The sequence below is a fragment of the Phycodurus eques genome, chromosome 17 (assembly GCF_024500275.1).
Source record: "Phycodurus eques isolate BA_2022a chromosome 17, UOR_Pequ_1.1, whole genome shotgun sequence".
NCBI lineage: Eukaryota > Metazoa > Chordata > Actinopteri > Syngnathiformes > Syngnathidae > Phycodurus > Phycodurus eques.
This window is the reverse complement of record NC_084541.1, coordinates 9,811,794-9,825,855: the sequence shown is the minus strand read 5'-3', so window position 1 is coordinate 9,825,855 and position 14,062 is coordinate 9,811,794. Positions and strand designations below refer to the sequence as shown.

At 43.2% G+C, this 14,062-nt stretch overlaps 1 protein-coding gene across 2 annotated transcripts; it reads right to left on the bottom strand.

Annotated features, from left to right (window-relative positions):
• Positions 1–224: 224 nt before the first annotated feature.
• proser1 (proline and serine rich 1) lies at positions 225–13,904 on the bottom strand. 2 transcript variants are annotated; one of them, XM_061703052.1, is made up of 12 exons: positions 13,345–13,904; positions 13,184–13,249; positions 13,011–13,079; positions 12,749–12,843; positions 12,557–12,650; positions 11,248–11,358; positions 10,633–10,734; positions 10,363–10,441; positions 10,085–10,177; positions 5,608–6,940; positions 1,621–1,765; positions 225–1,136 (listed from the first exon to the last, which is right to left on the bottom strand). In XM_061703052.1, the coding sequence occupies exons 1-12, from the start codon at positions 13,387–13,389 to the stop codon at positions 1,011–1,013; spliced, it is 2,358 nt and encodes a 785-aa protein (XP_061559036.1). In that variant the 5' UTR covers positions 13,390–13,904; the 3' UTR covers positions 225–1,010. The 2 variants fall into 2 exon arrangements, with proteins under 2 accessions (XP_061559036.1, XP_061559037.1); XM_061703053.1 differs by lacking the exon at positions 10,085–10,177.
• Between the last annotated feature and the right edge of the window lie 158 nt (positions 13,905–14,062).

Below are 14,062 nucleotides of genomic sequence, written 5' to 3'. Positions count from 1 at the left end.
CCTGCTGAGCATTTCTATTTATCCATCCATCCATCCATCCATTTTCAACACCACTTATCCCGGTTAGGGTCGCGGGGCGCTGGAGCCTATCCCAGCTGACTTCGGGCGAAAGGCGGACTACACACTGAACTGGTCGCCAGTCAGTCGCAGGGCACATATAGACACGGACAACCATCCGCATTCACATTCACACCGTCACTGAGTGGAAACTGAACCCAGGCTGCCCGCATCAAAGTCACGGGAGTGTACCACTATACCATCAGTGACTTCCATTTATTCAGTCCACCTCATTTCATTGAAGGGGCTTGGCACAGTTGTAACACGGCATAACACAAATAGAGCAGAAGTTACAGCACCAGTTGGTTTACTGACTAAAGTAATAAAAGAAATTCATATCCGGTGAAACGAAAAAGACTAACAAAAGGACAACATCCCTGAAAGTAACAGTAGGTATTAAAATGTAAATCAAGGGACAGTAAAAGGTATAATACTTTGAATCAAAAAGTACTTGTGACAGCAGCGAATAAGTTTCACTCACTGAAATAAGAATTTAAAAACTCCATAGTTGAAAAAAAATACTACAAAACTCTATACGCTATGTTTCAGTTTAACAATACATGCCCATACAGTGTTTGATTTCATCAATGTATTAACATGAGAGCAGTTGTCAACAACTCCCACATTAAATAGTCATGTCATTACATGGCATCATGTATCCATAGACAATTCATTTTCACTTACCGTAATTCATATTGGTGAAATTGGCGACAAGACAACGCTGACATATAAAGGACTTACAGTCTACTTAAAAAAACAAAACAAAAAAAAAGTTGATATTTACATCTGTTCACTATGAATAACACACATACTATTGTTCACTCATTTCATTTCACAGTCTTGCGTCTTCAGTTCAGAGACGAAAACAATTTGCTGAAGGTCCAGACAGGGCATTGAAAGGGAGGTCAGTATGCAATCACAGGAGACGAACAGAGCCAAAATTAAGGCAGGTATCACTGCCAACCCAACTGGGGGTGCAGGCCCGGCTGGAGGGGGAAGGGGTTTCCTGGGCCTGCGGAGTAGTTGGTGAACACGTTGGGTTGAGGAGGTAAGCCCTCCAAAGCGGATGTTGGATGAGCCTGGAAAACGAGAATTATTTATTAAACTTAACATACAGACACCTCAAACAACCAGAGATAGTTTCTGTGCGTACACTACACACAAAATGTTAGGGATATTGGGCTTTCGGGTGAAATTTTAGGAAGAACCTAAAAGGCACGACAGTACACCCCTTAAAGATGAACTTCTATGCCTTTCTGTGGCTCATCAAGCTTCTCTGGATCTCTGTTGAAACCTGCTGATGACGCGGGCGTGCTGGAGCATATCCCAGGAAATGAACCAGGAAATTCAATTCCTTGTTAGAGAACAGCAAGTTGTACATAAAAGTACTGAAACACCAGTTGGACGTGCAGAGAAAGTTTAGAGAAGGTCAAATTAACTTCACCTCTAAGGGTTAGTGCATTTTAGACTCAGCCTGAAATTTCCCCTAAAAGCTGATTGTCCCTACATTTTCCGAGTATTGTATGAAACTGTATGTGTGTGTGTGTGTGTGTGTGTGTGTACCTGCAGCACGGCAGGCTGCATGGCTGGATTGTGGAGGTTACTGAGAGCGGCAGGGGAGGCAGCGGAAGAAAAGCCTGGGACACCTGGAAAGGACAGCAGGCCCGGGAAGGCGCTGCTTGCTGGAGCTTGGAGGCCGCCGCTCAAACTGGAATACATGTACCAAAATCACCATATATTTATTATTACCACCGTACTACTAATATCAGACTCATGCATGTATTGTATCACTACATCATGGGAAACGTTTGTGAGAAAGTGTATTTTTATACAACCACACGATGTTTTGTCTTACAAAGCAAATATGTCCCTATTATATTCAGCCACTGTTCAAATGCCAGGTTTTTGTGACATAAACAAATGAGACCAGTCTAGATCATTTCAAAACTTTTTACACCATTAATGTGACCTATGACTTGTGCAACTCAATTTAAAGTAAAAATAAACAACAGATAATGTCGTTGCACAAGTGTGAACACCCTAATAATTGGTAGCTGTGTTCAGAACTAACCAAACACATTCATACTAATGTTAAATTGGAGTCAGCACACACTGGCCACCATTTTAAGTGCCTCTGATCAACTCCAACTTAATTTCAGATGTTCTAGTGGGCTTTTCCTGACATTTTTGTCATCCCATTTTACAGCACAAGTCATGGTCCTCAGAGAGCTTCCACAGCATCTGAGGGATTTCGCTGTTCAAAGGTATCTGTCAGGAGAACCGTACAATATAATTTCCAAGGCATTAAATACAGTATACCATAGAACACAGTGTAGACAATCATCATCAAGTGGAGAAATGGCACGACACTCACATTACCAAGAACTGGATAGCCCTCCAAAATGTATATGACAAGAAAAAAACTGGTCAGGAAGGCTGTCAAGAGGCTTACAGAAACATTTAAGGAGCTGAAGACATTTCCAGCAAGTACTGGCTTGTTTAGTACGTGACAACAATCTTGTCTTTTTCATATGTGGCCAAATATTGTCACATCAAAATGTGCCACAATGATACCCCTACCCAAAAAGATTGAGCGCGCTAATAAAAGCCAAAGGTGCTGCAACACAGTATTAGTTTGAGGGTGTGCATATTTATGCAAACTAGTTATTGTATATTTTGTATTTTTTTTTCTCCCTGCCCCTTAAATTCTTTTGGGGGAAAATCTAGTGAGTTGTACAGGTTTATAGGTCTCATTGGTGAAAAAAGTTTTTCAATGATTTATCTGCGTCTCATTTTTTACATCACAAAAATCTGTCATTGGAGCAGGAGTGTGTCCCATGTTAACTTCAGGGAGTGGCTTGAGTTCATTAAGTTTTAAAAACTCATAGCTCACAATAATCATAGGGTAGGGCTACTGGAGACAAAGTCCACACACTGCACCGAGGGCAGAGTACACTTGAAAAGATTATTTCCCCTTCTTATCTTCCTGATATTTTCTTTTTTTTTTTTTGTCTTCCGAGCAAAGCTAATTTATTTATATAGCGCATTTTATACACAAGGTAACTCAATCTGCTTTACAAAATTAAAAGCATTTAAAAACAACAACTTATAAACATTTAAAACAAAGAGGAAAATAAAAACTGAATTAAATAAGGATACAGTGCAAGAAAGATCATTTAAAAGCGGAAATGCTCTAAAAAGCATGAGGGATAAAAAGAAGAGTTTTTAACCTGGAATTCAAAACATTCACACTTGGGGCTGTTGGCAACTTGGCAACTTATTCCATTTGTGTGCAGTGGGACCTGTGGGACAATGTGGAAGGAATTAGAAATGCCAGACATCATGTATCCATAGACAACTGGGACTCTCACAAGAAAATCTCGGGAGTTGGTTGACATGATGATTAGGAGAAAGGTTGATATATTGTGTGTCCAGGAGACCAGGTGGAAAGGCAGTAAAGCTAGAAGTTTAGGGGAAGGATTTAAATTATTTTACCCTGGTGTAGATAGGAAGAGAAATGGAGTCTGGATTATTTTCAAAGAGTTGGCTAAGAATGTCTTGGAGGTGAAAAGAGTATCAGATCGAGTGATGAGGCTGAAACTTGAAATGGAGGGTGTTACGTATAATGTGATTAGTGGCTATGCCCCACAGGTAGGATGTGACCTTGAGGTGAAAGAGAAATTCTGGAAGGAGCTAGACAAAGTAGTTCTGAGCATCCCAGACAGAGAGAGAGTCATGATTGGTGCAGATTGTAATGGACATGTTGGTGAAGGATATAGGCGTGATGAAGAAGTGATGGGTAAGTACGGCAACCAGAAAAGGAACTTGGAGGGACAGATGGTGGCAGACTTTTCAAAAAGGATGCAAATGGCTGTCGGAACACTTTTTATAAAACAGTGCTGAGGCCAGCCATGATGTACGGATTAGAGACAGTGGCACTGAAGAGACAACAGGAAGCAGCGGAAATGAAGATGTTGAGGTTCGCTCTCGGAGTGACCAGGTTGGATAAAATTAGAAATGAGCTCATCAGAGGGACAGCCAAGGTTCGATGTTTTGGAGACAAAGTTAGAGAGAGCAGACTTTGATGGTTTGGACACGTCCAGAGGAGAAATAGTGAGTATATTGGTAGAAGGATGATGAGGATGGAGCTGCCAGGCAAGAGAGCTCGAGGAAGACCAAAGACAAGGTTGACGGATGTCATGAGGGAAGACATGAGGGCAGTTGGTGTTCGAGAGGAGGATGCAGGAGATAGGCTTACATGGAAAAGGATGACGCGCTGTGGCGACCCCTAAAGGGACAAGCCGAAAGGAAAAGAAGAAGTTTGAGAGATGTCAAGTGTTTTTGCAAAATATAGCCAGAATTGGATGTTTTTCTTGGCAAGATAAGGTTTCCAGCCTAACCCCATAGCACAGACCTATGAAGAAGACAAGAGAATGTTTGCACAAGTACTGAACAGGCATGACGTGCCGGAAATTAATTGGCGGTACTTTAAATGGTGACAGGTATGAGCGGACACCCATTTTACATGAATTTGAATGTGATTGCTTATTTCTGAACACAGCACACTTGTGTAACCACATTATCTTAGCTGTCTACTTTTACTTCCCCTAGCCCCTAACTTCCCCTAGCTATTTCTATGGCATCATAAAATTCATTACAAATCTGAACAGAAGTAGCACAGTTGCCTCGTGGTTAGCACGTCTGCCTCTCTTCGGCGGTTTTGGGTTGAAATCTCGTCTCAGGCCTTCCTGTGTTCTCCCCATGCTTGCCTGGGTTTTCTTCTGGCACTCCGGCTTCCCCCCACATTCCCAAAACATGCATGTTAAGTTAAGTGAAGGCTCTAAATTGTCTATAGATGTGAATGCGAGTGTAAATAGTTTTCTACACCGCTTGTCATTCGGGTGACAGAAAAACGGAAGCCTATCTATCCCAACTGACTTGACGAGAGGTGCGTTACACCCTGGACCAGTCAATAAAAGGAGCCCTGCCGCAAATGCAGCTGTCTAAGAATAATTCCCAATGGTGATTTGGCCAAAGCACATATTTTAGATCAGAAAAATCTGACGGCATACAACCAAACAAAAATGTCACAAAAAGTACATATACTGAAATATTGATGATCTTGTCTTAATTGACTGAATTTAAAATTTACTTACTCAGTGTGTGCCTGCCATAATTTATTTTGTTGTATAAATGGCAACAGATGCACAGCTTAATCATGTACCTTCTGCCATCTAGTGGAAGAGCATTTAATCGTTTTGTCTGTCACTAAACATGGTTGGTATGGATAGATGATAAAAGGTGTATTTGCAATTAATAAATAATAATTTTCGGACAAATTAAGTGAAATCAGATCATTTCCCGTAGCATCCCTGATGATGACATTGATAGAGGAACAAAGATACATTATTTGTAGTAAAGAAATCATTTTCAGAACAATTAAATGAAATACGACAATTTCCCATTGTACACCTGATAATCTCGCAAATTTATGTGCCGCTGCACACTGGTTTGGTTGGGAATCATTAGTTAAATAAACGTCTGACATACCCAGGCTGGAAGTTGGAGCTGAAGGCAGATGCAAAACCGGGTAAAACCGGAGATGATGCTGGAACACCGGCTGCCGCTGCCGCCGCCGCTACAGCCGCTTGCATTGGTGCGACCGACGCAATGGAGGACGTTGAGGCTCCTGGTAATCCCATGAATGAAGGCAACACGGGGCTCCCTGCACCGTGCCCTCCTGAAACTCCCAAACCTGTGAAAGCAGCGGGGCTTGCACCAGGCGGAAGGCCTGGGAATACAGAGGGAGCAGAGGTGAGGGCTAGGCTGAAAGGAGATGCCGCACTAGGTGCAGCATTGGGAGCCAGGCTGTGGAAGATGGAGTTGGGGGAAGGGTTTGAGATGTTGCTTGATGAGGAGATGGAGGTAGGAGGGAGGGAGGAGGAAAGAGCAGGGAAAGAGGACAGCCCAGGATAGTGAGGTGGTCCTGGGCTGGCAGACAAAGCCTGGAGGCCGCTGATGGCGACGGGACTGGCGAGGGAGACTTGAGGAGAGCCTGGGGGGTGCGAGAGCCCCAGGGAACGGGCCAGTGCAGCCTGGGCTGAACCCGGTACCACCAGAGGGCTAAGAGACGGCGTGCTAGAGCGAGATGTCCCCTTGAAAGCGGAGGGCACGGGGCTGTTACTGCCACTGCCGCCACCCCCACTGTGTCTACTGATGGCTGCACGTTGCTGCTCGTGCTGAAGGAGTCCAGGCGGGCCCATGGCCGCCTGAGCCTGGGCAGAGTGGGCAGGGGAGGGTTTGGGGCTGGGGCCTGGGGTGGAACAACTCGGAACCACTGGAGTGGAGGACCCAGCGGCATTAGATGGCGTTTCAGAGGGGGTGTAGCTACGGATCACTGAGCCAGAGTGGTTACCTGCTTGTGGTTGTACACTCTGAAAAGGGTGGTCTGTAGACTGGGAAAAAGGCCTCTGCTGATTTGATCCCATGGAGTTCATCTGAGACAGGACATCGGCGCCGCCGCGGGAGGTGGCCGGGGTGCCTGGTTGAGAATGAGAATGGAAAGGCGAAGGGGAGAAGCCCCCACTGCCAAGAACAGGAGTTCCACAAGGGGTACCTGAGGGGGTGTGGGCTTTTATGACAGAAGATGGTGTAGGGGTCTGCGGACCTGCTTTAATGACAGATGGTGACGGAGCGTGTGACGGAGAGTGGTGAGAGGGCACCATGCCGGGAAAAACAGGTGTGATGGGAGTTGTAGGGGGTGGCTGAGAAGGGGAGGCCTGCGGTGGGGCTGGGGTGGACGGGGTGGAGCCATGAGGAATTAGCAGCGGCACGCTGTTGACTCCTGGTGTCTTGTTCTGGGGATTGCCTGGTTTGGCGTAGCCTAATGATGAAAAGACATCAAGATTACTGTCCTCACAAGACATGACTAGTGTTGCCTTGAGATACGAGTTGAATTTGTTCTCTGACCACACTTGTATCTCAAAACACTCAAATCATCTATTCCTATTAAAAAGAATGGGAATACATTTAATCCATTCCAGGCCCCTCAAAAACAACCCCAAACATTTTTAACATGATTTTTTAAAGAACTATTGTACTCAACAGTATTGTATTGCACAAAATCCCACAGTAATAACATTTGCTTTCCACATAACCTGCAAGCACGGAAAATGTGAGCACAAAACATGACTGCACCACTGTATTGTCCTCCCATGTTTTTCTTCTTCTGCGGGGTCTATTGGTAGATGGCAAATCATCTTAATGGCACATTACTGCCACAAACTGATTTTGTACTTCCACTGCAAGGAAACCAATGTGAATTGATGGTGGCTAGATATTTTGAAGTGTGCCGTCGCCATCTAGCTGTGGGGGTCTGAAGTGGGCTTGTATCTCAAATTTTGCTCGTCTTTCAAGACAAAAAAAAAAAAGGTCAAGTGACAGCTCAAATCTTGGAAAAATAAAATCACAAGTCAAGGCCCTTGTATGTCAAGGCACCACTGTATACTTTTTAAAATCACCAATGAAATGGTACAATCATTTACAAGTGCTCCAACTTGTTTGTTGTTTTTCGAGTTACAAGCCATTGCTTGGTTGATTTTTCTATGTGGTTATTAGCAACAATTTACATTACATGCGAGATTCAGATACCCCGCTTCTCGAGTGATTTGAGAAAAAAACATCACTCACTAGGCTACACCTCTGAAAGGTATACATCCAACAGAAATATTACAGTATTTAGCCTTTATAAAACTAGTTTTTTTCCCCCCAGTTGTTTCCATTCTCCTATGGTTTTATACACTACAGTGCTATTTCTCTTTATTCAAAATATGGTGGTGGTTTTTGGGGGCTGGAATGGATTACAGTTATGACATTTCAATTCACTTCAATGGGGAAAATGTCTGTCTGTCTTGTCTGTATTGAATAGTCAAGGATGTTACAGTCCAACATATAAAAAAGAGAAAGTAGAAAGAATAGAGAATAGAGTGATTCCCCACGTGCAAATTTAAAGGTTACCTTTGGGGGGGTTGTCTTATCATCATGGTTCCATTGCGAATTCAGCTATTAACTGGACTTATATCTTCCACTTTGTTTGACAATAAGAAATATCAAAAAAAATAATGACTTTATTTGTGGTTTTGGCCACATGACCCCCCCCCCCCACCCCAAAGGCCCTGAAACATGGATTTTCCGTAAAAAAAATAAAAAAGAACAAAGTGATGCAAGTTAAGAGTCCTCTCATGAGCTGCAAGCATGAATCCAGAAAGAAGGCCAGTAATGGCATTAGTCTGAAGCTATTTGTGCCATAAGCAACGAAATAATAAAATGAATATCTACATTGACTGACCAAAAAACACAGCACAATATTGATGCAGTTAGAATATTTCCTCAGATACCTTGACTATGCCACTACCATTTGTGTCTGAAGAGTAGACATGGCATTGGTAAAGCTGAAGTTTATCGAGAGTTTAGAGAGAAAGTGCTAATGTATGTAATGAGGATCATTCAGGAGCATAAGCTATTTGAAAATATTAAATATTATGTAATTGCATCATTAAAATGTACTCGTACAACTGAAGGGCTCCCTCTTATGAATGCCTGGTACTCTGTAGTTGAGTAAATGTCACTCCTGTCCACTAAATGAGGAAATATAGTAACTACAATTCAGGCTGTACTTTGGGATGGTATTGTATTGTACTGCAGTAAACTTTCTGTCCATCAAGAAATCCAAACACAGAAATCAATGTCAAAGATGCCGATGTTTCTGATTCCCAACAGGGGCGATGAATAGATCCTTCCAAAATAACCAGAGGTTGGTCGTAACGATCTAAATTTACTGTGTTCAAGTTAAGTAACTTGTACTGTAGTTTCACGACCATAAGGCGCACTTAAAAGTCTTACATTTTCTCCCAAATGGACGGGGGGCGCCTTATAATGCGGCGCGCCTTATGTGTGCACCGAGTTCCAAAATCTGTAAATGTTGTTGTGTGACTTTGATGAGCCCTCCGCTTGACTGACTGGGAGCATTTCCTGCCGACACGCTGCTTATATAGAGGAAAGGCGAACGTGACTGAGGACAGCATGCGGACGTTAAAGGGGGAAAGGTGCGCGTGAGAGAAGACGCCAAAGGCCCTTCCCCAGTAGGTATATAGTGCTGGTATGTGCATTGTGCAAAACAACATCGGTTTGGCTAAGGATCCCTGAAAATGGTACCTACGAAGAGACACACTAACGAAGCACAGTTAAAACTCCAAGCTATCAGTTATGCGGAGGAACATGGGAATCCAGCAGCCGCGAGAGAATTCAAGATCAACAAATCCATGGTTTGCGAGTGGAGGAAGCAGGAAAACGAGCTTCGCCAAGTCAAGAAGACAAAGCTGAGTTTCCGCGGAAAAAAGGCGCGGTGGCCCGAGCTGGAAGACCAACTTGAGCAATAGCTTAATGATCAAAGAACAGCTGGGAGAAGCATCATTCCTGAACAGCCCCCTGGCAACCGAACAACAGTTTTGCTCCCGCTGCCTTTTTAAAAACATACATGCTCGCGTATGTTTTAGCGTGCATGAATGCTGCCGTACGTTTTAAGCTAACATATGTTTTACCATGCCTGCGCCTTTTAATACGGTACGCCGTATGGTCGTGAAAATACGGTACTTGTCAGAGATGTTTTAAATAGTGCTACGAAAAAATTAGTCGCCGATTCAGCTCACTCGTGAATTCGCTTGAAATTGGGAGTGATTTTCACCTCCAGTTCATTCCAGGAAATTGTGAAGGTTGGCATCTTTGCACTGTATTGAAATTAGCACTGAATTAAATTGGAAAACTCTACAGCCTTGATATGTACCAGGAGTTTTCATTTTCTGGTCATTCAGTGCACCTGAAATTAAAAAAAGCATATTGTGCACCTGAAAGTGAAAGGGCATTAATGCTGCAGAAGCGCAAGTAAGCAGCATGCCAGCATCTCAGGCAGTGGGCTTCAAAAGGGTTTCTACTTGCTCACACACATACGCGCTTCTCTGCTGAACCATACCTGCTAGTTTGTGGGCAGAGTTGTATGGGGGAGGGGGCACATTGGCCGTTATGACCCCTCCCATAGAAACAAGGCCGGCGTTGTTATACGCACCTGTGTAGCAGTTGCAAATATTGTCATTGTCCATCACAGTCACACACACACTGTACCACCTACAAAGTAACTATACCGTAATCAAACAGTATCTGACTTTCCCGCCACCACTCACCAGTTTTGGACTTTTTTTTTGTCATTTGTCTACAGAAGATAGCTTAGTGTGTTTGTGCGTTGCTTCTTACTTGGTGCAATGGTAGAATGGGGTCTGCACGGAGGTATGGGGTAGGGCACGGGCCGATGGGGATTGTAGCTTGAAGGGAACTACAAGACAAGTCACACTAAAATGAAAAGAGGTCATTCACACAAAAGGCAGCTCTACTTTGTGACTGATCCAGTCACCCTTGAGCCATAAAATGCAGAGAAATTGATCAATTGTGCAAGTTGTGCACAAAGACATTCTCACTTTGCAGCCGTACAAATTGATTTTAACATTACACAATCCCATTACTTACAGGTTTGGAGGGTCCGATTATTCGAGCAGCAATCCCTTTCCCCTCCATACTGTTAGAAGTGTCATCTTTCTTCTCTCCTTCTTTCTTTATTGGAGGGATTCCCTGTAATTACAAGGAGAACACACTCAGTGATTTGGTCCAGTCCTTCATCACACTTCAGAGACCTAAACTCTAAATTATTAACTTGAGGAATCTTAATTACTTGCATTTATTATGGGTATCACTGACAATCACTTATCAGCTCAGTAAAGAGACACCTCCAGAACAGTGTAATGTGCAGAGTGTAAAAGAGTCTATTGCATGCACTGGTTTATAAATAAGCAAATATTATGCACACATTTATGAGAGAAAATAAAAACTGCCAACCTTACTGTATGAAATAAACAAGTAGAAACAGCACAAAGTGCCCCCCCCCCCCCCCCCCCCCAAAAAAAGTTATCTACTCCAATCTCATGTGATTGCCTTCAATTTTAAGGGTGCGTCGTAGGCATTTCATGGCGTTTTCGGTATTATAAGGGTGTGTGGTTGAGCAGAGCAAATTGTGACACCGATCCCAGTGCTTCAAAGTCTGCAGAATTGACGTAGAAACATCTCAACATGGAACTCGGTACTTACTGGGAATGTGCCAGTAACTAGACTGGGTCTGCCTTTTGGATATGGATTTCCTGGTATCATACCGCAGGATGAGATCATGGCTACAGGAGCCTTGCAACCAACTTTACATACCTAGTGAAAAAAGAAAACGGTGTGTCACTTAATCCTGTATGTTAGTAGAGATGACAAGTAACGTTAAAAAAATAATATATTGTGGGGAAACAATATCTTCTTCTTCAGAATACATCAATTTTCTACCGCACGTATGGTGGAGCCTATCCCAGCTGACTTTGAATGAGAGGCAGTGTACACTCTGGACTGGTTGCAAGCAAATCAAGTACGCAGATAGACAAACAGCTATTCACATTCACCGATTGCCAACTTATATTCAAATAATTCAACATCCATCCATCCATTTTCCTCCGCTTATCCGGGGTCGGGTCACGGGGGCAGCAGCTTCAGCAGGGAAGCCCAGACTTCACTCTCCCCAGCCACTACATCCCGAGGCATTCCCAGGACAGCCGAGAGACATAGTCTCTCCAGCGTGTCCTGGGTCGTCCCAGGGGTCTCCTCCCGGTGGGACGTGCCCGGAACAACTCACCTGGCAGGCATCCTAATCAGATACCCGAGCCACCTCATCTGGCTCCTCTCAATGCGGAGGAGCAGCGGCTCTACTCTGAGCCTGTCCCGGATCATCGAGCTTCTCACCCTATCTCTAAGGGAGAGCCCGGACACCCTGCGGAGCAAACTCATTTCGGTCGCTTGTATTGTGTTCTTTTGGTCACGACCCATAGCCCGTGACCATAGGTGAGTCTAGGAACATAGATCGACCGGTAAATCGAGAGCTTCGCTTTTCGGCTTAGCTCCTTCTTCACCATAACGGACCGATACAAAGTCCGCATCACTGCAGACGCTGCACCGATCCGCCTGTCGATCTCCCGTTCCATTCTTCCCTCACTCGTGAACAAGACCCCAAGATATTTGAACTCCTCCACTTGGGGCAGGATCTCAACCCCGATCCGGAGAGGGCACTCCACCCTTTTCCGAGTGAGGACCATGGTCTCAGATTTGGTGGTGCTGATTCTCAATAATTCACCATGTATGCTTAAATGTGGGAGCAAGTCAGAGTACAAGGAGTACAAGGAGAAAACTCCTACAAGCATGGGGAAAACATCCAAATGCCAGACAGGTTCAACCCTGAACCTCAAAACTGTCTGGCATACGTGCTAACCACTCTAACACCGTTCTGCCCTATACAATGCATTTACATGTAAACTTGCAGTTGACTTCTTAATGTCAAGAAAAAAAAGGGTATAATTCATTTAAATACCTGCTCCAGGATCCTGCGTGCGCGCTTCTTCTCCGACAAGTGTATGCGAAACATATCTTCCACAGGACGGTAATTGTGGGCATCTGAAATGTTCCTGCAAAGGAATGGAGAAACCTAGCAATTTCAAACCCAAACACACTGAACAGGATGATCATCCAATTGCCTCAGCGTTATATTAACTGATGCACTCACAAAGCGATCAGCTCCAAGACAATAAGTCTGTCCTTTGAAAATGTGAAGCAATTCAGAATGTTGGCAACTTTGGTGGTGGGGATTGCAACCATTTTCTACAAGAAGAAGAATCTATTATACATGGCAGATGACAAAATGGCAAGACTACATGCGTTTTACATGTTTTTATCTTTAGAATTATAACTTCAGTTTACGTTAATTCGTTTTTATAGATTTTATATAATACAGATTGACTAACCATGTTCTATAAAACATTACTTACATGCTGCAGAGCTTTTACTGCTTTAATTTGTGGTTCTGCCCAAGAGAAGTATTTCAATATGTCCATGACCTGCAGATGTTCAAGAAGACATCTTACAACACTAGACATACTATATGCTGCTTAGTACTGCAGTTTGCGAGCGGGTCGATTAATCATATACAACTGCTTATTACCTGTTCGCTGGAAAAGTATCCATGAACCTGCTCAATGGCTTTAATCCGTTGATCAGTCAGGACACACTGAATGATAAACAAATGGAGCAACCAAAAAGGCTTATGAATGATTTGACTGTTTATCATTACTACTGTGTGACTTGTGACTAAGCAAATTTTACCTTCTTTATTTCATCCAAGACTATGTCAAATGATTTCTTATCCATGATAATCGAATTAAAATTTCGCCTGTTTTTAAATGTATCACATGCGTGGTAAATCCCAAATTCAAAATAGATCTGATACCGCTGTTCACGATAATTTAAGATGACTTAAAGTATATAAGGCCAAACAATTCTGGCCCGAATATATTAGTATAAGAAAGCATATTCAAAAGCATTTAATAATATCAGTTAATTTCAGGCACTTCTCATTGATCGCACGCAACACAACTTTCCTCCAGTTGGAACAATGACTTCCCCCCAAAAAAGAATAGCGACAATAACGAGTGCAGTGCACATTCCTAACAACAAGCTAGTCAACTTTAGCTGCACCGTTTACGACTAGTTGAACGAAAAGGCGTTATGCACTGGGAAAAACGAGTTTGCTGGTCTGTTTTATTTGTTATCTTTTAAACCCGGTACCAGAAAATGTTGAAACAATGGGATAAAAATTTATTTTCTTTAAACAAAACCGCGACGAGGACGATAGCACCGATGCTAGCTTCCACTGACAGCTGACGCTAGTCACGTCAACATGGTCAAGGACCTCTGCAAGGTAACTAGAAAGAACGCCTGATAGACTGTTGCATTGAAATTAGAATATTTGAGAAAATACAACCTATAACCAAAACATATTGTATATATGATTTATGATATATAATAATAATTTAAATTAATA

Coding starts and splice junctions, on each gene's coding strand:
- proser1 (XM_061703052.1), bottom strand. CDS start 13,389: ATGGATAAGAAATCATTTGACATAGTCTTGGATGAAATAAAGAAG. Junction 11,359..12,556: donor CACGCAGGATCCTGGAGCAG/GTATTTAAATGA, acceptor TTTTTTCACTAG/GTATGTAAAGTTGGTTGCAA. Junction 6,941..10,084: donor CTCTGCCCACAAACTAGCAG/GTATGGTTCAGC, acceptor TTTCATCATTAG/GCTACGCCAAACCAGGCAAT.